The sequence below is a fragment of the Chrysemys picta genome, chromosome 5 (genome assembly GCF_011386835.1).
Source record: "Chrysemys picta bellii isolate R12L10 chromosome 5, ASM1138683v2, whole genome shotgun sequence".
Lineage (NCBI taxonomy): Eukaryota > Metazoa > Chordata > Testudines > Emydidae > Chrysemys > Chrysemys picta.
In genome coordinates, this window is record NC_088795.1 from 144,393,174 (window position 1) to 144,415,960 (window position 22,787).

The window sequence follows — 22,787 nt, forward strand, 5'->3', positions numbered from 1 at the left end:
AAGCAAAGAGGTACCACGTTAACAAGAGAGAACTGCAACGAAGCAGTAGTTATCTGCCAAGATCAACATGCTAGAAGAGATGCCACAACACAGAAAATCCACATCTCAGAGACAGATATTGTGATTTCTAAGGGCTTGTCTATACTTACGCGCTGGTTCGGCGGCAGGCAATCGAACTTCTGGGTTCGATTTATCGCGTCTTGTCTGGACGCGATAAATCGAACTCAGAAGTGCTCCCCGTCGACTCCGGTAATCCTGCTCGCCGTGAGGAGTACGCGGAGTCGACGGGGGAGCCTGCCTGCCGCGTCTGGATTATTCACGTAGCTGAAGTTGCGTACCTTAGTTCGATTTGGGGGTTTAGTGTAGACCAAGCCTAAGGAATTTGTGCTAATGACATGCCAGTCTAATCAATGGATAGTCCACTCCTAACAGGCCACGCTTCACACTCAGGGTACGTCTACCCTGCGGCTAGGAGGTGTCATTTCCAGCTCAAGCCAGCACACTACAAATAGCAGGCAAGTATCAGAGGGGGAGCCGTGTTAGTCTGGATCTGTAAAAAGCAACGAAGAGTCCTGTGGCACCTTATAGACTCACAGATGTATTGGAGCATAAGCTTTCGTGGGTGAATGCCCACTTCGTCGGATGCATCAAGTCTTGTGTCTGACAAAGTGGGCATTCACCCACGAAAGCTTATGCTCCAATACATTTGTTGTCTAGAAGGTGCCACAGGACTCTCTGTTGCTTTTTACAAATAGCAGTGTGACTGCGACGCCATGGGCCAAGCTAGCCACCCAAGTACGCACCTAGGCTCTAGCTAGCACACATACATGCACCTGAGCTAGGAATTTCACGACCCAACTGCAGTGTAGACAGCCTCTGGGACTGCAAGGCAGGAGTGACCACTGCTTCGCATGAGCTTGATTTGTTCTTATACTAAACATTCTTTAAGGTTGACTTTACTGTGAAAGGTTCTATTGATAATTTTCTGGACTTAGATGATTCAGTGTCTCCACAGAACGCGTGTCTTTGTATAGGTGCTAAAAACTGGATTCAGGATGAAAAACAATTGTGGCAACGTGTGGCGAAGGCTTGCACAGAGACGTCACTCAGAGTAAAGATGGGCTTCTCAGACAAAGAGAACCATGGGCTACAAGCAGAGGTGGCCTCCAACAATGGGCTGGGAACGCTGCTGACAACAATGCCATGAAGCTCTCAAGCAACCACTTTGGATAGCCCAGTAGCTCTGAGTTTTACAGAGTAACATCGGGTCTTTCTTGGCCAAGGGAAGGGTCATCACACAGAGGAGGAGATGACACTGACTTTGACAGCATTTCCTAAGCTAGTGCCATACTCCCTAGCAAGACACTTGCCGTGTACTTTCAGCCAGCAAACGTTGGCTCCTCCATAACTGGCCAAAGAACAGGGTTAGTGAAAACAAGACTTGCTTGTAAGCTACCAAACCTGGATCAGACGATGGTGACTTATCAAACCAATCCCCCTTGCAGCACTCAGCTCTTGTAGTTTTGAGTGCGAAGAGCCTCAGGACCATCAGCAGCAACGACTGAAATGGGCAGCAATGCTGGGGAACGTTCAGCCTAGAGCACGTGCTTTGTTAGGGATTTTGTCCCAGTACATTTGGCCCTCAGCACCAGAGCATCGAAGCAAGGGCAGCGTCTCCTTGCATGGGGGGACATGCAGTCTCTAAAGCAATCGATATTGAGCTTTGGCTCCTTTGCCTAGGATTTCGTGCCGGCTCGGAGCCAGATTATCAAGCATCTAGGCACAGGCTTGCCACGCACAGACAGACGGGCCAACTGGGCAGTCAGAATTTTTAACATTAAGCCCTAAAGCAAAACCCATTCTAAGTATCTGGAGTATTTATAGGGTACCAGTCAGAGTGTCACTTACACCCAAGCTACATGCGCCGCTTGCCCACACATGAGCAAAATGCTGTGAGTGCAGCTCAAAGCCTTTAGCCCACGTTGTTTCCATTGCGCAGCTATCCCAGGTCGCAAGGAAAGCGGTGTGATCAATGCAGCCTGAGCTGGCAGAGCCCTAACGTTTCCAGCACTGAAGCTGAAAGGAAGGCAGTATGTAGCTGAGCATGCAGCTCCCCCAGGGATCAGTGGGCGTTTTGCACCCTGACAGCATTCAGAGCAGTTAAGAGGATGCCCAAAGAACCCTACAGTACATGTAGAACACTGGCAATTGCCACAGTGAATGTTTAGGAGGAGGAATATCCACAGCGTGTTATAAAGCAGGAATCACTAGATGGGACAGGCTGCATGTAGTCCAGTGTCTGTCTCGGACAGAGGCCAGCATCAGATTCTTCAGAGGATGGTGCAAGAAAAACCCCAAGTGAGCCACTATGGAATAACCCAGAGGTTCTCAAACTGTGGGTCGGGACCCCAAAGAGGGTCACGACCCCATTTTAGTGGAGTCGCCAGGGCTGGCTTAGATTTGCTGAGGCCCAGGGCTGAAGATGAAGCCTGAGGGCTTCAGCCCTGCGTGGCATGGCTTTGGTTACAGGCCCCCTGCCTGGGGCTGAAGCCCTTGGGCTTCAGTTTTGGTGTCATTCCTCCACCCCCCGCCCCACATGGGGCAGTGGGGCTTGGCCTTTGGCCCCCCCATCCTGGGCCGTGGGGCTCAGGCTTCGGTCCCCCCCTCCTGGGGTCGTGTAGTAATTTTTGTTGTCAGAAGGAGGTCGCGGTGCGATGAAGTTTGAGAATCCCTGGAATAGCCTGTCTGTTGGGGAAGTTTCCCCCTAACCCCAGCAGTTAGCGTTTGGCCTGTGTTATGAAGATGTACACAAACTGTGCAGCCATGTAACAGTGAATGTCCTCAGCACCCATATACATACCGAGCCTTTCTAAAGTCTGAGCAGCTCTTTGACTGAGCGTGGTCAGACTGTCCAAAGTCTCCGAAGGGTTAAAGAATGGCATCTATGCCTCTGCTCCACTTTTCTCTTGGCTCAGGAAACATACCTTAAACTAGGTTTGAAGGGGGCAGGTGACCAAAGCCCACAGGTAAGTCAAGAACCTGGAGACCTGGGAGAAGGGTCGGAATTTGTGGGGGAACATGGGCTGTTATAGCAGGGATAAAGGAGAGACAAGACAGAACTGGGGGGTAGAATCAAATCAGTATCTTAAATGTCTGTATATGAATGCGAGAAGTATGGGGAATAAGCAGAAGAACTCAAAATACTAATAAATAAAAACAATTATGACATAATTGGCATCACAGAGACCTGGTGGGATAATACACGACAAGAATATTGGTACAGAAGGGTACAGCTTGCTCAGGAAGGACAGGCAGGGAAAAAGGAAGGAAGTGTTGCCTTAGATATTAAAAACGTATACACATGGACTGAGATTGAGATGGAAATAAGAGACAGACTTGTTGAAAGTCTCTGGATAAGGATAAAAAGGGTAAAAACAAGGGTGATGTCATGGTAGGGATCTACTACAGACCCCCTAACCAGGAAGAAGATGAGGCTTTTTTTTAAACAACAAAATCATCCAAAGCACAGGACTTGGTGATGATGGGGGACTTCAACTACCCAGATACAGACAGACATCATCTTCCTTTCCAATTAAATTTGTTAGTCTCTAAGGTGCCACAAGTACTCCTGTTCTTTTTTCAACTACCCAGACATCTGTTTGGAAAATAACACACCAGGGCACAGATTATCCAATATGTTCTTCAAATGTACTGGAGACTTTTTTATTTCAGAAGGTGGAGACAGCTACCAGGGGCGAGGCTGTTCTAGATTTGATTTTGATAAATAGGAAAGAACTGGTTGAGAATTTGAAAGTGGAAGGCAACTTGGGTGAAAGTGATAGAGTTCACGATTCTAAAGAATGGTAGGAGGGAGAACAGCACAATAAAGACATGGATTTCAAGAAGGCAGACTTCAGCAAACTCAGGGAGTTGGTAGGTAAGATCCCATGGGAAGCAAGTCTAAGGGGAAAAACTATTGAAGACAGTTGGCAGTTTTTCAGAGACATTATTAAGGGCACAAGAGCAAACTATCCCACTGCGTAGGAAAATAGGAAGTATGGCAAGAGACCACCCTGGCTTAACCAGGAGATCTTCAATGATCTAAAAATCAAAAAAAGAGTCTTACAAAAAGTGGAAACTAGGTCAAATTACAAAGGATGAATATAAACAAATAACACAAGTATGGAGGGACAAAATTAGAAAGGCCAAGGCACAAAACAAAATCAAACTAGCTAGAGACATGAAGGGTAACAAGAAAACATTCTATAAATACATTAGACACAAGAGGAAGACCAAGGACAGGGTAGGCCCGTTACCCAATGAGGAGGGAAAAACAACAACAGAAAATGTGGAAATGGCAGAAGTGCTTAATGACTTCTTTATTTCAGTTTTCACCAAGAAGGTTGGTGGTGATTGGACGTCTAACATAGTGAATGCCAGTGAAAATGAGGTAGGATCAGGAGAGGCTAAAATACGGAAAGAACCAGTTACTTGGACAAATTAGATGTCTTCAAGTCACCACCGCCTGATTAAATGCATCCTAGAATATTCAAGGAGCTGACTGAGGAGATATCTGAGCCATTAGCGATTATCTTTGAGAAATCATGGAAGACGGGAGAGATTCCAGAAGACTGGAAAAGGGCAAATTAGTGCCCATCTATAAAAAAGGAAATAAGGACAACCCAGGGAATTACAGACCAGTCAACTTAACTTCTGTACTCGGAAAGATAATGGAGCAAACAATTAAGCAATCAATTTGCAAACATCTAGAAGATAATAAGGTGATAAATAGCAGTCAGCATGGATTTGTCAAGAACAAATCGTGTCAAACCAGCCTGATAGCTTTCTTTGACAGGGTAACAAGCCTTGCGGATGGGGGGAAGCGGTAGATGTGGTATATCTCAACTGTAGTAAAGCTTTTGATACTGTCTCGTGTGACCATCCCATAAATAAACTAGGGAAATGCAACCTAGATGGAGCTACTATAAGGTGGGTGCAAAACTGGTTGGAAAATCACCCCCAGAGAGTAGTTATCAGTGGTTCACAGTCATGCTGGAAAAGGGCATAAAGAGTGGGGTTCCACAGGGATCAGTTCTGGGTCCAGTTCTATTCAATATCTTCATCAATGATTTAGATAATGGCATAGCGAGTACACTTATGAAGTTAGCAGACAATACCAATCTGGGAGGAGTTGCAAGTGCTTTGGAGGATAGGATTAAAATTCAAAGTGATCTGGACAAACTAGAGAAATGGTCTGAAGTAAATAGGATGAAATTCAATAAGGACAAATACAAAGTACTCACTTAGGAAGGAACAATCAGTAGCACCCATACAAAATGGGAAATGACTGCCTAGGAAGGAGTACTGCGGAAAGGGATCTGGGGGTCATAGTGGATCACAACTAAATATGAGTCAACAGTGTAACGTTGTTGCAGAAAAAGCTAACATCATTCTGGGATGTATTAGCAGGAGTGTTGTAAGCAAGACACAATAAGTAATTCTTCCGCTCTGATACGGCTTCAACTGGAGTATTGTGCTCAGTTCTGGGCACCACATTTCAGGAAGGATGTGGACAAATTGGAGAGAGTCCAGAGAAGAGCAACAAAAAATGATTAAAGATCTAGAAAACATGACCTATGAGGGAAGATAGAAAAAATTGGGTTTGTTTAGTCTGGAAAAGAGAAAATAGAGGGGACATGATAACAGTTTTCAAGTATGTAAAAGGTTGGGGGGAGGGATAGCTCAGTGGTTTGAGCATTGGCCTGCTAAACCCAGGGTTAGGAGTTCAATCCTTGAGGGGGCCACTTAGGGATCTGAGGCAAAATCAGTACTTCGTCCTGCTAGTGAAGGCAGGGGGCTGGACTTGATGACCTTCCAAGGTCCCTTCCAGTTCTAGGAGATGAGATATCTCCACTAATTTATTTTTAGGTTATTACAAGGTGGAGGAAGAAAAATTGTTTTTCTTAACCTCTGAGGATAGGACAAGAAGCAATGGGCTTAAATTGCAGCAGGGGAGGTCTAGGTTGGACATTAGGAAAAAGTTCCTAACTGTCAGGGTGATTAAACACTGGAAAAAACTGCCTAGGGAGGTTGTGGAATCTCCATCTTTGGAGATATTTAACAGCAGGTTAGACAAACACCTGTCAGGGATGGTCTAGATAATTAGTCCTGCTACGAGTGCAGGGGACTAGACTAGATGACCTCTCGAGGTCCCTTCCAGTCCTGTGATTGGACACCCAGACACCCACATAGGTCTTGTATGAGCCACGAGAACTCCTGGACAAAGATAATTAGGGCAGTATATATAAAGCTTAACTGTAAACTAGGCACATATCCAGGAAATCCAACAGGTTTTCAGCAGAAAAGGTGAATTTAAAATATGCTGTTAACGAGAGGGTCATTTCCGTCTCTGAAATGTAAGGGTCATTTGGAGGGAAACAGCGATTTCACATTACTGGAGAGCATTCAGGGGCAAGCTCTGCAATACTGAATCAAATGAAGAATGACCCAAAAAAAAAAATCTATAGCAGGCTGCAGTGCTGGACTGTTGGCCTCCCTCCCACCGGTGTGACCCCACTGGGAGAGGGCTGTTTGTAACGAACTGAAAAGGTTTCTGGTCATTTGGAATAAAGCTATTTTAATGTGCCTGGCTCTCTTGACTGACCCCAGGAGGAATCCCTTGTGTAACACCCGGATAACGCAAAAGCTAGACTTTCCTCACCAGCCATTTTATTTGGGGGGTTCCTTTTTTGCCCCCTTTAATCTGAGATGTTCATTGGCTGAAATCCCGGCCCTGCTGTATGCATGGTTACTAGTTCTGTGAGGCTGCAGACAGACGTCTGGTTACACTCTGGAAAGGCAGGAAGAGCTAATGAAGGGAATTCTGCAGATTAGCGTGTGCAAACCCTCCCCTCCCAAAAGCCAACACACTGACGTGGTGGAATGAGTTTCTCCAAGCAGGCGACAGGGTCTCAAGCTGAAGTACTCACCAATTTGCTGGCTTTGGCAGCTTCCAAAGATTCTGGAAATAAAGCAGAAAAACAAAGAACCATGAGATGTTTGACACATGTACCACACAGGGCTCTTAGCATATGAGCAGCAGGGCAGAGGGGAGTCCCAACTCACTCTCTGGAATCCTTTGCTTCACTGTGAGAGTTAAGCCCAAAGTCTAGGTCTAGCTGAAGGATCACTAGATGTGTCTCTAAGAGGAGGAATTAAAAGTCTGTGAAGAAGCAAGGTTACAGTGCAGCAAAACGAGCAGGCGTGCTGAATTAGATGGCCTTTTCTAGGGCAGCAAGTGTACTGTGTTCTTATGGATAACTCAAGTTGGTTTTCCTTGGGGTTGGTCCTGCTTTGAGCAAGGGGTTGGACTAGATGACCTCCTGAGGTCCCTTCCAACCCTCATCTTCTATGATTCGATGATCCAAGGAATATCAGCTATTTCAGACTAGAACAGCAAGCCCCTGACATCTATCCCTGCCTCTGGTTAGATGACGGCAAGATTTCAGAGAGCTTTGGATCATCTCAAGCCTAGAAAGCCCCTTTTTCAGGAACACAGAAGTACGGACACATGACCCTGCCTCCACCAATTAGATTCCATCTGGTAATCAAAGGTGATATATATCTCCATAAAACAGGGCCAGCTAAAGGCATCTCAGGCCCGTAACATCACTTGGTAAACTAAAATATGTTTCTATAGTTAGTCATGTGAAATTCTCCACACGGCTAACTTATGAGCACAGGTCAGGTATCTTACTGAGCACAAGGAAAGTTAGACATTTAACCAGCTACATGTGTGCAAATAAAATTAAGTGCATAGAAGAGACAAGCTGTATGAGGCAATGTCTTGCCTTCTGAGCTCCTCTTAAAGGTACCTCCAAACTTCGAGTAGGTTTCTCCTCCACCTTTGTTAAATGACCATCTCTGTTCAGCAACCAATGCTTGTCGACCCCTCAAGAGAGGTTGCACAATACTTGATTTGCACACACATGTAAGTTGCACACTCAAATGTATCTGTGCAGTTGCCTGAGTTTAACCTTGAAGATCTAGATTACAATGTAATGCGTGGAGAGAGCTGAATGCTTCTGGGGCTGTGATCCTGTCAGGCTCCAACTAATCAGGGTCAGGCTCTCTCACTACTAGAATGGGAGACCGCCCAGGAGAATCCAATATCCTGCAGCATACGTTGACTATTCTGTAGCTGGCATTCTTCCTTGAATGATCACGTTAAAGCCCCATAGGTCGTTATGAGGGGTTGTGTCTGTCGTAGTTGGCCAGGGGCTCCGTTTGCGGTTTCCTCTACAAAACAGCAAAGAGAGCTCCTGACCAACTCTGACAATCAAGGGTGTCCTGGCATTTAAATGAACTGGTGCAAATGCTGGAGTCTGGGCTGAAATCCAGTTCTACATAAAGGGCCCTGGCGTTTTCACTTGGATTCGGGATTTTTCTTCACCTCCTGTCCTGAACGGTTTGTATCTTTGAGGTACTCTGTTAAACAGCTGCTGCATTCCACTCCAGAGACAGCTACAGTTTAGTGGTGAGCAAAGCGATTCCCATGTACAGGTGTGCATAGGCATGATCAAAATGTACAATTTTAGAGTACAACCTTGAGTTAAGTGCAGAAGTTGTGTGTACTAAGCACAGGAGGAGGATTTGTTTGGGTAAATTTCATCCTTTGTTTTGTTCCTGGATATTTGATGGGTCTGATATTGTGGCTTGCATCCATGGTAGCTGTTTGTATGGCATTCCTTGTGGGTAGCACTCTGTTTGTGTGTGTGTATTAAGGTGAAATGAGGCATCAGCTGCCCAGATAACAGACACTATAGAAGCAGCTCATAAATCAAAGACCCCAACCATCCCCACTGTGCTTCTTACACCTTTATTCCGTTTAGCAGAGAAGGTGCTAGATTTATGGGAATTGAAATCTCTGCATCGTATACTGCAGAGGCAGAGACTGCAGCCGACGCTGCTGTTTCTATGGAAACTCCCTGGCATGCAGCCACGCTTCATGTGTCTGTATTTTGCTTCTCCAAAGAGCACTGCAGCTGACCCTGTGTGCTTTGACCCCTTCCACCTTCCTCATTCTTCTTGGTCTCCCACCATCACCTCTACAGCTCACACGTTTGAACTACTCATCTCAAACACCTGTCTTATCCCTCAGACCCAGCCAGTGACTGCGCCTCACTGTTCACACACACACACACACACTAGTTCAGAGAGGGTGAAGTGTGTGTGTTTGTGTGTGTGTGTGTGTGTGTGTCCGTCCGTCCTTCCCTCCCTCATTTTCTGAGGCAATTCCCCAGATCCCTCTGTCAATATCCACCACTCTAGCCTCTCTGGCTTCTCACGAGCTCTTCTTCTCCCCCAACCTCTTACTTCTTCACACAGCACCCGCTGGGATGCCTCAAGGTACAGGAGTCCAGCTACCAGGGCTGGAGAAAGCAGGGCAAACTGGAGCTCACTCCTCACCAGGAGGTAGGCAAAGTCCAACTCACAATCTACAAGCCTTTCTCCGGAATCTCTCTCAAATGAGGAGCTCCAGAGGGATCTATGAAAGCTAAACAAGGGGGCAGCACAATGGCCGATGACACTCAGGGCAAGGTAATGCACAGGGGAAGGTACTCCCTGAACTGCCCTGACACGGTTCACACGGCACTGGAAACCCAGCACTTCGGGAAAAGAGAGACCTGGAGATCACAGTAAGCAGCTCAATGAGAGCGACTCCTCAGTGTGAAGCAGCAAACAAACCATTAGGAACAGGGTGAGCAAATCCTGCCGCTATTGTAATACTACTGGCTAACTCCGGGGGACGCTCTCCCTGGATACTGCGTTCCGTTCTAGTCACCTCCTCAAGAGGAATGCAGCAGAAATGGCCGGGTGGGAGGGGGTTGACGACAAAGGGCAATGGGGATGAATAGAGGCCTAGAAAGACTTCCATGTGAGGAGAGACTGAACATTAGGGATTATTTAGAGAGGAGACAGAAATGGGATGACAGGCTCATCCTACAGGGACAAACAGAGGCCTAATGACATTAAAAGGCAGCAACATTTAAAAAAAAAAAAACAAGCTGCCACCCACTGCCCGGCCCCCTTACCACTGGAGGCTAGTTCTGGACCGTTTCACTTAGACTGCCTTTCTCCAGGCAGTTATGGACATGCTCCTTGCCTCACTTACCTATCGCCCACCAGCATTCTACTTGAGCTTAAGCCGGTGTGGATTTCAATACCACTGAACGCTCGAGGACTTGAGGAAGAAACCAGTGATGTTCTCGCCACCCTGGACTTGAATCCTAACCTTACCTGCATGATGGCAAACTTGACAGCAGCCTCCCAACAACTTCAGAGGGCTCTGGATCCAGCCCTTAGTGGGGATCCTGGGTGGCCTTTATAGCCTTTCCCTGGGAGCTTGTTGAGATGCCCTTGGAACGCTAAACTAAAGGAGCGGTGCACCAGTAAGTGCTATGCTTGCACCTCCACGTGCCCCAGCAGAGACTCCCCTCTGGCAGGAGAAAAGGTAGAAGGGATGGGTGAAGATTTCCCCAAGAGCTCCGATTCCAGGCAATGATGGATGTCGGACATATGGATCCCTCTTGGGCTGGAATGAAGGGAGATAAGGACTCGTAAGAAAGACGAGTGAACCATACCTCTTTTGGGGACCTTTGAGGCAGAAGATTCTGGGGTTTCTGGTGATGTTGTATCTGCTCCATCTTCAAAAATCTGGATCTGAATAAATGGAATAAATTCAATGTTACCAGCGAGGAGTGGCATGAACACACAGCAGCCCCATTCTGGAGTTGGGGCTTTAACACAACAGACTTCACTTTGTGCTGATTTTTTAATCTCATTTCTTGGTGTTCCTCCCTCCCCAGCTTCCTGAAAACTTATATTTAAAATGGACTAGAAACCCATTGTGGATTTGAGGACCCAGTTGCCCAGGCAGTCTAAAGCAGTTTACAGGTTGCTATCTACTTCAGTCCAAGCCAAGCTAATGACTTTTGGTCTGTCGATCAGTTTAAGTTTCTGACCGATAAGGAGAAGCTAGGATTTGCAAAAAGAAGAACAGGAGGACTTGTGGCACCTTAGAGACTAACAAATTTATTAGAGCATAAGCTTTCGTGGACTACAGCCCGCATCCGAAGAAGTGGGCTGTAGTCCACGAAAGCTTATGCTCTAATAAATTTGTTAGTCTCTAAGGTGCCACAAGTCCTCCTGTTCTTCTTTTTGCGGATACAGACTAACACGGCTGCTACTCTGAAGCTAGGATTTGTTTTTAAAGTATATTTTATCTGAGCTGAACAGAATTGTAAAGACTCCCACACTCCTCAGTACGAAAAGCTGCTTTTCTCCAAGATGTAGCAACCTGTGAGGGCTCAGAACACCAATACAATCACCACAGAGGTCCTAGCGAAAGCTGCCACGCTCTCAGGGAGAGTCCAGCACCTGAAAGCAGACATGGTCTCAGGTTTGGGGCAATGCTATGAAATCTAAAGCACAGGTGTCCTAGGGGTCTTTTTAAACAATCTTTTTTGGCCAGGCTCTTGACTGACAAATAATGGAGGATAGGAGGTTTGTTAACAAGCAGGCACCTCTGCGGTAGCCTGCCAGTCTGTAAGTGGTTCCTATGTAGGTACGGTGCCCAGGACACCAGATACACACTTCTTAAACAAGCAGGAAGAGGTATTTTAATGAGACGCTATGCCAGTGGCTCTCAACTTTTCCAGACAGACTACTGTACCCCTTGCAGGGGTCTGATTTGTCTTGTGTACCCCAAGTTTCACCTCACTTAAAAACTATTTGCTTACAAAATCAGGCATAAAAATACCGAAGTGTGTCAGCCCACTAGTACTGAAAAATTGCCGACTTTCTCATTTTTACCATATAATTATAAATCAATTGGAATATAAATACTGTTCTTCCATGTCAGTGTATAGTATATAGAGCAGTATAAACAAGTCATTGTCTGTATGAAATTTGAGTTTGTACTGACTTCACTAGTGCTTTTTATGTAGCCTGGTGTAAAAGTAGGCAAATCTCTAGGTGAGTTGATGTCCCCCCCAGAAGACCCCTGCGTACCCCTGGCTGAGAGCCACTGCTCTATGCTATAGAAATACTGACAATGCCATCGAAGGCGGCGAAAATACTCAGAGCAGTGTTTAAAAGAAGGTGGAAAAGGGGAGGCATCCCGCTGACAGGGCACCTCTCCAATGAAAGCCACGTGCTGCTGACCTCTTTTGGCGAGTTCTGTAAAGGGGAGGCTTTTGAGCCATCTCAGCAGTGCACAAGGGAGAACTTTTCACTTGGCTTACAGGAATCCATCCTAGGAGGAGATTATATAGTCTTGATAATGGGGCTTCCCACTCCCTCATACAGCCGAGGTCATCAAAAACGAGCCTAGGAATTCTAAGCACCTCTGACTCGTCTGTCTAGTACAGATGGGGTTAGATACACTGGGCATGGGATGACCAGCAGTGACATATCAGTGTTTAGGACTGTTTTCCTACAGTTGTATTTTATCACCACCCTGATTTCAGGAGGAGACAAACAGGCGCTGATCACTTAAAGGTCCCCCCGGCACTTGCCCCAGAAGGGTCTGAGTTCCCTCACCAATAATCACATTCCACCGTCCTAAATTCCTCCTGCGATTTTAACTGAATACATGAATTGTCATTTCTCCTTCCACACCACTAACAAAACCAGCTTTGCAGTGGGGCTAGAATAGAACGGAGGCTGCATTTCCGTCCCAGAGGTGGGTGAAGTGCCCCCAACAGTACATGGTCTGTAAAGCACTCTGGGATCCCCGGACTGTCAGTAAGTGACATGAAGCAGAAAGTGAGGAATTAGAGCTGCGGGGGGAGTGGTTATTTTTTAGTTTAGAAAAGCACAGTAATGTACAGGACATGGTGCTGAGACATAGCTAGGATTGCTCTGCCTACAGCCATCAGCCCTCTCCATGGCATGGGAATCAGCACTGCTGTACCTGGTGACAAACTCTAAGGTCTCCACCTGTTCTAGGAGGACTCTGATGCTTAAAATCCCTGACCCAGTGAATGGAAATCCCAAGTATTTTAAAGCTGCCAAAACATGCGCAGGAAACACATCAGTGCTGACACAGTTGCTCGCAGTGCTGTTCCAGGCCTTTGGTGAGCAGTACAGGGAAACGGATGGGAAAGGCATGGTCAGAAACAAAGAGCAGGGAAACAACAGTGGCTCTCCCTACACCATTTCCATGCTTGGGTCTGGTACCTACAGTCTCCTGCGGCAGCTTACCAGGATGCCAGATCTAACCCCCTCAATGTCCATTTACAAAACAAGTCAGCCTCTCCTCCTCCTGCTGTATCAAACCCAAATTCCCTCCATTAACTTCCATTCAGTACTGGCTAGGAGGCACTCAGTTCCAATCCAGCCCGGCTGCTCACTACAGCTGCCTGGAAATCCTCCAGCAGAACAGGTCTGCCTCAGGGATGGCAGATTCACCTAAACAGAAACGTCGCAAAGACAGTATGATTTTGACGAAGCTCCAACAGAATCCAGACAGGTATCCAGACAGCCAAGTCTCCTGCCAGCTCGCCCGCCTAGCAACTCGGCATCCTATCTGGCATGCTGCCAGGCACCCTGTACGTCCAGTCTCCTGCCTGGTGGGCTAATGGGGACCCAAGACCCCAGGAGTTTGGAAGCTGGTGTTTCCAGCTCCCTTTCAGCCCGCCAGGCAGAATTGTTTGGAAGGAAGGAAGAGAAGGAATCCACCTAACGAAGAGCAGGAAGCACCTCTTCGCAGGCAGGCTGGCTAACCTAGTAAGGAGGGTTTTAAACTAGGTTCGCCGAGGGACGGTGACCTAAGCCCGGAGGTAAGTGGGATACCGGGAGGAAACACAAGGAAGAGGGTGTAACAGGGGAGGCCTCCTGATTCATACTGAGAAAGCAGGGCAATCGGCTAGTTATCTTAGGTGCCTGTACATGAACGCAAGAAGCCTGGGAAACAAGCAGAGAGAACTGGAAGTCCTGGCACAGTCAAGGAACTATGATGTGATTGGAACAGAGACTTGGTGGGATAACTCACATGACTGGAGCACTGTCATAGATGGGTATAAACTGTTCAGGAAGGACAGGCCGGGGAGAAAAGGTGGGGGAGTTGCACTGTATGTAAGAGAGCAGTATGATTGCTCAGAGCTCCAGTATGAAACTGGAGAAAAGCCTGTTGAGAGTCTTTGGGTTAAGTTTAGAGGCAAGAACAACAAGGGTGATGTGGTGGGAGTCTGCTATAGACCACCAGACCAGGAGGATGAGGTGGACGAGGCTTTCTTCCGGCAACTAACAGAAGTTTCCAGATCACAGGTCCTGGTTCTCATGGGGGACTTCATCACCCTGACATTTGCTGGGAGAGCAATACAGCAGTGAACAGACAATCCAGGAAGTTTTTGGACAGTGTTGGGGACAACTTCCTGTTGCAAGTGCTGGAGGAACCAACTAGGGGCCGTGCTCCTCTTGACCTGCTGCTCACAAACAGGGAAGAATTGGTAGGGGAATTAGAAATGGGTGGCAACCTGGGCAGCAGTGACCATGGATTGGTCGCGTTCAGGATCCTGACAAAAGGAAGAAAGGAGAGCAGCAGAATACGGACCCTGGACTTCAGAAAAGCAGACTTTGACTCCCTAGGGAACTGATGGGCAGGATCCCCTGGGAGGCTAATATGAGGGGGAAAGGAGTCTAGGAGAGCTGGCTGTATTTTAGAGAAGTCTTATTGAGGGCGCAGGAACAAACCATCCCAATGTACAGAAAGAATAGCAAATATGACAGGCGACCAGCTTGGTTTAACAGCAAAATCTTCAGTGAGCTTAAACACGAAAAGGAAGCTTACAAGAAGTGGAAATTTGGACAGATGGCATGGGAGGAGTACAAAAATATTGCTAGAGCATGCAGGGGTGTAATCAGGAAGGGTAATCACAGTTGGAGTTGCAGCTAGCAAGGGATGTGAAGGATGGCAAGAAGGGTTTCTACAGGTAGATTAGCAACAAGAAGGTGGTAAGGGAAAGTGTGGGCCCCTTACTGAATGGGGGAGGCAACCTACTGACAGAGGATGTGGAAAAAGCTGAAGTACTCAATGCTTTTTTTGTCTCGGTCTGCACAGACAAAGTCAGCTCCCAGACTGCTGCACTGGGCAGCACAGTATGGGGAGGAGGCGACCAGCCCTCTGTGGTGAAAGAACAGCTTAAAGACTTTTTAGAAAAGCTGAACATGCACAAGTCCATGGGGCCGGATCTAATGCATCTAATAGGGAGTTGGCTGATGTGATTGCAGAGCCATTGGCCATTAGCTTTGAAAACTTGTGATGATCAGGGGAGGTCCCAGACAATTGGAAAAAGGCAAATATAGTGCTCATCTTTCAAAAAGGGAAGAAGGAGAATCCAGGGAACTACAGACCAGTCAGTCTCACCTCAGTCCCTGGAAAAATCACGGAGCAGGGAGCCCAGAAATTCCTGGTCACCTCATTCGTGCAGAGTGACAAACCCCTGCCATCCAGGTGGAAGCTGCAGCATGCTGCTTTATCACAGGGCAATCACCACTGCTCCAGCCGCCATTATTTGTTTTTTTAATATACCTACTTCCCTCTGGACAAGTAAAGGCATCGTTAGTGTGCACAAGCCATAGGAGAGACTTTATAACAGCTTGCCATGGCGCTGGGGATTAGCAGAGCAGCCTTGAGCTGAGGCCCGACACGGGCTCACTCTCTCTGCGTGTATCTACGCTACAAGCACCACAGAGGCACAGCTGCAGCCGTGGTGCTGGAGCGTAGACACCTGCTATAGTGACGGGCTTTCATTCCTATAGTAAACCCACTCGCTTGAGAGGCCGTAGCTTGGTCAATGGTAGAATTCTTCTATTGGCTGAATGGTGTCTACACTGGAGCTTAGACGGATTGAACTAGGTCTCTCCGGAGACAGACTATTTCACACCCCTGAGCTACATAGCTAAATTGACCTACGTTAAAGGTGCAGGCAAGGCCTCTGGAAGAGGTTAGCACTTTCTCACAGCTTACCATAGAGTTTGTTTTCCCTAAAGGGATTTATCAGCTCCAAGACACTGATTCTGCCTGGTATATTTAAGATCTCTGAGACTTTGTTTTTATGAACAGTCTGTTTTTGAAGCTAATGCTCCACAAACAAGTTAGAAGACTACTGCTGTGTTTTATGGATGCAGTTTCAATTTGCACTCATTTGCAATGGGGTAGGGTTTGGTTGGTTTGTTTTTTGGAGGGGAGAGTGGGGAAAGTTTCTTTGGGCCTTGTATATTCCAAGAAATAGTTTTTATGGGTTTAACAGGACTGTGGTTACATCAATTTGATTAAAAATCTGTTTTATTAGCAAAAAAAAATCAAAGTTAGAACGCTGCTCAGGAGAGCCTCGTTTATGGTTAACATCCCACGGTCCCACATTGCACGTAACCACAGAGTAGCGATGTGGCAGTGGCTTTTGAGGGTGACCTAGAGACGAAGCATGGGGGTGAAGCACTAGTTTCATTTATAGCCGAGAACATGAGCAGGACATGAATTCTGTTGCAAGCGCCTCTAAAAGAACCTTGTCATTTTCTGATTTATTTTTTTTAAACTGATCCTTCAAAAATTAACATTGGTGTTTTAGTGGTTGCTTTTGGTTTAAACTGAAAACTGGAACCCTAATGATAGGTGTGAGCCCTTGCTTATGCACTCTAAGCGGTGAACAGAACAAGTAACAGAGAAAGCAGCACACACAGCACAACACCACTCCTAGCCCCACAATGTGCTTGCATCTTCTCTTCTCATGACAAGAGACCTAACCTGCAGCAAACTCCCCTTCCAGCTGACAACATTGCTATAGCAACCGAGCGGTGCTCCCTAGCAGCATCAGAAAAAATTTCATTACAGAAAACAGGGAACAAGACGTTCAGCCACCCAGACTCTCAGATAGCCCCAGTTTGTGCCAACCCCCAACCTCCCCCAAAAGCAAGACAAACACAAAACGATCAATGTTCTTAACCATCTAACTGCTGGATGAGGGAAGAACTGAACAGCAGTGGGCACCTCTCTCTCCAAAGCTGCTTCTAGTCGTTATTACAGATTGATTCTCCTCCTCTGCTCTCTTTCTGAGCTCTCAGGCTGGAGCCAGTCATGTGCCACAGAAAGGAGCATTATAAAAAAGAAGTGAACACACACTCTTACAGGGCCAGGCTCTAAGAACAGCCCAAGACGTTATGAAGCAGCATGCTCCTTTCATACGGAGCAGACATTTTAAACCGCTCATGGATTTGGAGTCCACCCTCCCCAGCTCACAGCTGCCATGCTGCATTTGCCGCTCTAAAAGGATCCAAGTCCTTGCGGCTGCTTCAGAATTCCGCTTGTAGCGGCAACGGTGCTCCCAGGCAAAGTCAGACCTGCCTCACAATTTAAAGCCAAGTTTTAAATCTGGGGAAAGAGCGGTTACTCGCCAGCCTCTGCACGCTAGTGGGATGTGTCCCTTCCCCGTATAGCTCACAGGTGTGCCCAGGCAGAAGCAATGCGCTGCAGGTACTGAAGAGTAACTCCTTTAAACAGGACAGCTGGTGCACCTTGCCCGAAGAGGAGGAGAGACTGAAAGAGTGTGCAACAAATAATCCAAGAGAAAGATATGGAGACAAAAGCACAGCCTCAGATAGCTATCTGCTGCTCGGAATAAGTCCCTTCCACTTCCAGGAAGAACATTTTAAGAGACACTTTCCTGGAACGTAGCAGAATTTGTCAAACTCCCACAAAACAGGCCAGGCCAGTAATGGTCTCTGGGATCCAAATAATTAGATGGAACAACTGCAGAGCGGGATGAAGGACAAGAGGCTTTCTGACACAAGAGAACTGGTAACACCAGTAAATGATACAGAGACTCCCATGCAACGTCTCAAGGAAGAGTGTATCAATACTGACTGCGCGAGACAGGGCCATCAGTCTGACCTGAGCCTTGTCTGCATCTCTTCTAACCAACAGCTTGGCATAACTTAGCCCTTTGCTCCAGTCTAAGAGGAATGCACTGGTGATCGAGTTTGCATCCATTTCTGCTCTGGATTCAACACACTTTGCATTGTTGGTTGGTGTGAAAAGATCTACCAATGGACTGTCACATTTCTTGAATACCTCTACTAACATCTGCTTAAGCAATCACTCATCCTGGTCCTGTAGCCTGAAACTTTTCTTGTAAGCTAGCACATTTTCTTTCCCAGATGAGTGAGCTAAGGGACACACCTGATAGACCAGGTACCAGTCCAGAGGGCCAGCAAAATGGCTGGGAGTGAGCACCTCCTTGCTTGATGATATTGAACATTGCTGTGACGCTGTCTGTCAGTACTGGACCAACAACCCTTTTAATCATTGTCAGAAAGGACTTCAGAACCCACCTGACGGCTCCTCCTTCCGGACCATTTACTTGCAGCTTGGCTTCCCATGTATTCCATCAAAAACATCCCATCACATTTTGGACATGGGTCAGCCCAATCAGGGGCATCTGCTGAGACTCACATGGCTGGGGATGGAGGACAGAAATGAGCTCTCACTCAGCATACCGCCCTTAGCTACCACAGGGCCACAAATTTAAAGTGAGGAATAACTACTGTTAATTTTTCCCTGGAGGACACTCGGAGGCAAGGAGTCAGACAACTGTTGGATTGGTTAGCCATCTCTAACCCAACCATTCTGTCAGGGTGGGACTAAAAAGATTTTGCGTTGATTGGATGCAGTGGGCTGGCCATTCCATTGGAAAACTGCACAAAGGGACCATTAAAGGTGAATGGATTAAAACTGTGTTTGCACATCGCCTCGTACAACAGGGTCCCGGTCCACGACTCGGGCTCCCAGGCACTACCGTAACACTAATACGAATTTAAAATTAAAAGTTAAAAAGCTTTAAATCCAAGTTACTAACAATACATGTTTAAAGTGACACTACACCCCATGTTCTTCATCGAGATATTATTGTGATATGATTATGGCAAAACTATCATATATTTTATGCAAGACAGGGCATGTACTATGTCATTGAAAAGGTTATGATTCACTGAATATGATTATCTTATTTGTATGCATGTATCATTTTGGTATCTGAAGTTAGGAATATTGTCTATGTATCTGTTACAAATGTGTTTACACCTGGGGAACGCCCACTAGGCAGAATGCAATCAGTCTAGACGGCTGGCTGGGAAGGGCCATTAGGGAAAACAATAGGTCTTAGAAGATGCTAATCTCCCACTGAGGACGCCACAAACAGCCTCCATGTCATGGCTACTGTGTCCCTACAGGGACATGTGACCAAGTCACCCGGTACTGGACTCCATCTTGGAATACCAGTGTCTTTCCACTGAAAGGCGTGGGAAGTAAAGTTGGAGACAAAGGGTTCCCGCCATATACAAAAGCTATTTAAGGAAGGGGAGTGACATCATCTAGTTTCTTCACTGACTCCCCACCAAAGAAACTGCTGGAAACACCTGAGGAACAAAGGCTGGACTAGGGGAGAAGGGCTGAATTCAGGCTAGAGGGGTTTCTAGCCTGTGAAAGGAATACCTGGAGTTTTAAGCTGCAGCTTGCTCTCAAGAAACTCTGCAAACTGCCTAAAACAACATTTAGGGTGAGAATTTGCTAGTCATATCCAATCTCTTTAGTATATTAAGCTTAGCAAATAATTACCTAGCAAATAAACATTTTTGTTTATTTGCTAGGTAATCTGCTTTGTTCTGTTTGCTATCCCTTATAATCACATAAAGTCTCTGTTTTGTAGTTAATAAACTTGCTTTTGTTTTGTCTAAAACCAGTGAGTGGAAATCATAACTGGGGGCCGAAAGCTGTTGCATATCTTCCTCCACATTGAGGGAGGGGGCGAATTTCACGAGCTTATGCTGTACCGTTCTCTGTGCAGCACAAGACGGTATCATTTGGGGTTTACACTCCAGAGGGGGGCGGGGGGCGTGCCTTAGCAACTGGGAGGTGCCTTAGCTGAGCCTTCCCATGCAGAGCTGATCTCAGCATCTGTGTGAAGCTGGGTGTGTCCCTACCTGTATGTGTGCTGGAGGGGCCTTGCGGGCCTGTCACAGCAGGGAGCCCAGGCTGGTGGGTCAGGCGGGCTCAGTGGTACCCCAGTTCCAGGTAGCACCCCGGGGGAACCCGTCACATAGAGTTAATTCCTCATTCAGTTTAAAATGATGTAATTTCCTGCTTCACTTGAAGGTACCTGCCCAGCCTCCACTCCCAAGTTTTCCTTGCTACAGTCATTTAGGGTATGCCCATACTGCAAAGAAAAACCTGTGGCACCAAGTTTCAGAGCCCAGGTCGATTGACTCAGGCTCACGGGGCTCGGGCTGCAGAGCTACATCCCGGGCTCCGAGACCCACCCCCTCATCGAGTTTCAGAGCCCAGGCTCCACCTCAAACATCTACACTGCTATCTTCAGCCCCTGCAGCCTGAGCCAACTGACCTGGGCTCAGCGACTCGGAACCACAGTCCTTTATTGCAGTGTAGACATACAGACACTCTTGGGAGCGTTACAACCACCGCACTGTGGTTTTGGTGGTTGTAACACCATTCTCTGCTTCATGAAAAACACCGGCTTGGCCTAGCGACCTTCCCAACAGTACTATCACCTAGACCAGGAGTCGGCAATCTTTCAGAAGTGGTGTGCCGAGTCTTCATTTATTCACTCTAATTTAAGGTTTCGCATGCCAGTAATACATTTTAACGTTTTTAGAAGGTCTCTTTCTATAAGTCTATAATATATAACTAACCTATTGTTGTATGTAAAGTAAACAAGGTTTTTAAAATGTGTAAGACGCTTTATTTAAAATTAAATTAAAATGCAGAGCCCCCCGGACCAGTGGCCAGGACCCAGGCAGTGTGAGTGCCACTGAAAATCAGCTCACGTGCCGCCTTCGGCACGCGTGCCATAGGTTGCCTACTCCTGACCTAGACGCTATTCCCCATTTTGTAACTGTGCATTTGATTTTTTCTTCTTAAGGGCAGTATTTTGCCCTATCTTTATTGATTTCATCTTGTTGATTTCAGACCAATACTCCATTTTGACAAGGTCGTTTTGAACTCTAATCCTCTCCTACAAAGAGCTCACAACACCTCTCAGCTTGGTCTCAGCTGCAAATTTTATAAGCATACTCTCCACTCTATTATCCAAATCATTAATGAAAACATTGAATAGTACCAGACCCAGGCCTGATCCCTGCAAGACCCCACTAAATGAGATCTCCCCATTTGACAGTGAACCATTGATAACTACTCTGAGGCCTTGGCTACACTTACCCGCTAGTTCGGCGGCTGGCAATCGAACTTCTGGGTTCGACTTATCGCGTCTAGTCTGGACGCGATAAGTCGAACCCGGAAGTGCTCGCCGTCTACTGCGGTACTCCAGCTCGGCGAGAGGAGTACCGCGGAGTCGACGGGGGAGCCTGCCTGCCGAGTGTGGACCAAGGTAAGTTCAAACTAAGGTACTTCGACTTCAGCTACGTTATTCACGTAGCTGAAGTTGCGTACCTTAGTTCGAATTAGGGGGGTAGTGTAGACCAAGCCTGAGTATGGTCTTTCTGTGACCCTAGCAGCCTCCCAATGGAAGAGGGCAAAGGGCTCACTGCCGAGCGTTCTAGATGGCCTAACCAGTTCAGCGTACCCCACCGCATGAATATCATAACCTGCATCTAAAAGGCCTCAAGTAGGTTATCAATAGAAAGCTAACAACATACTCATCATTAACATTATTGTGGGGTATATGTATGGAGGACAAATGCAAAATTACAAACATGTTGGGAATTATGTTCTTAAAGTGTGTCTGCCAGGCAGGGTTCAAGTTACCCCTCCCTAGACAAAGGAATATGGTTCTGCCACCTTGAAGGTACTTCCAAAGTACATTAAGAAATTATGGGAATGCATTTACATAGAAGGTAAACAGAACCATCAAGCTAACAAGGGAAGAAGATAACTACTCAGCATCACAGCAGTGCCAGGAGATTGGCAGAACAGATCAATCTGCATTTTAGCAAACACCAGCAGTGGAAGAAAGCAGCATGAAACTTCCCTCACCACAGACTCCATGTCATCTTTCTCACGGCTTGAATGAACTTTACTTTGGGGGGGTAACCATCAGAAGAATCTATTTCAAAGGTTCACTGGACCATACAAGGGGCAAAGACCCCAAATTATCTTTCACCTAAGACAACAATGGAAAGGAGCACTTTGGACTTTAGGGGGCATCCTGGCCAAGGGGGTGGTCAGCCATCTTGCTGGAAGGTAGTGTGGTGAGAATCTGACCTTGAACCAAAACTGTAGTATTGTTAAGTCTTAGTCTCTAGAAAGAGTTTTTCACTTTTATTCGCTTGTAGCCATTTCTCACGGCCCTTTATACTTGAACTCGCTCACAATTCTCTCGCCTTTTGTTAATAAACTTGTTTTAATTTAATCTAAACAACCCAGTGCTGTCTTTGAATTGAGGTGATAGCCTGACTCCAGTTGATGCGAAAAGCTGAGCACTTTGTCTCTTCAGAGGAGCACATGAACCTTATGGCTTTGAATGGCCCAGGAAAGGGCTGGACGTCGCAGAGCACACGGTTTGGGGGAAATGACAGGGGGCACTGGGGCATCTTCCAGGTGTAACCAAAGCTGCTAGAAGCCAGAATGTGGCTCTGGTGCAACAAGCAGGCTGCTCCAGTCGGAGCTGCTGGCCGAGGGTGGTTTATCACACAGATACTCAGTGCACAGTGCACGCCTGTACGCTGGCAGGGAGCAGCCAAACAAGGGAGCTACA

At 46.8% G+C, this 22,787-nt stretch overlaps 1 protein-coding gene across 19 annotated transcripts in view; it reads right to left on the reverse strand.

Moving 5' to 3' along the window:
* The window catches only part of DCTN1 (dynactin subunit 1), a 125,215-nt gene that overhangs the window by 65,121 nt on the left and 37,307 nt on the right, over positions 1-22,787 (reverse strand). For all 19 annotated transcript variants that reach the window (XM_065598473.1, XM_065598471.1, XM_065598469.1 and 16 more), the window contains exons 3-4: positions 10,644-10,722; positions 6,990-7,021 (exon numbers count right to left, since the gene is read on the reverse strand). In XM_065598473.1, the coding sequence (XP_065454545.1) occupies positions 6,990-7,021; positions 10,644-10,722 (111 nt within the window). The remainder of the gene's footprint in view (positions 1-6,989; positions 7,022-10,643; positions 10,723-22,787) is intronic.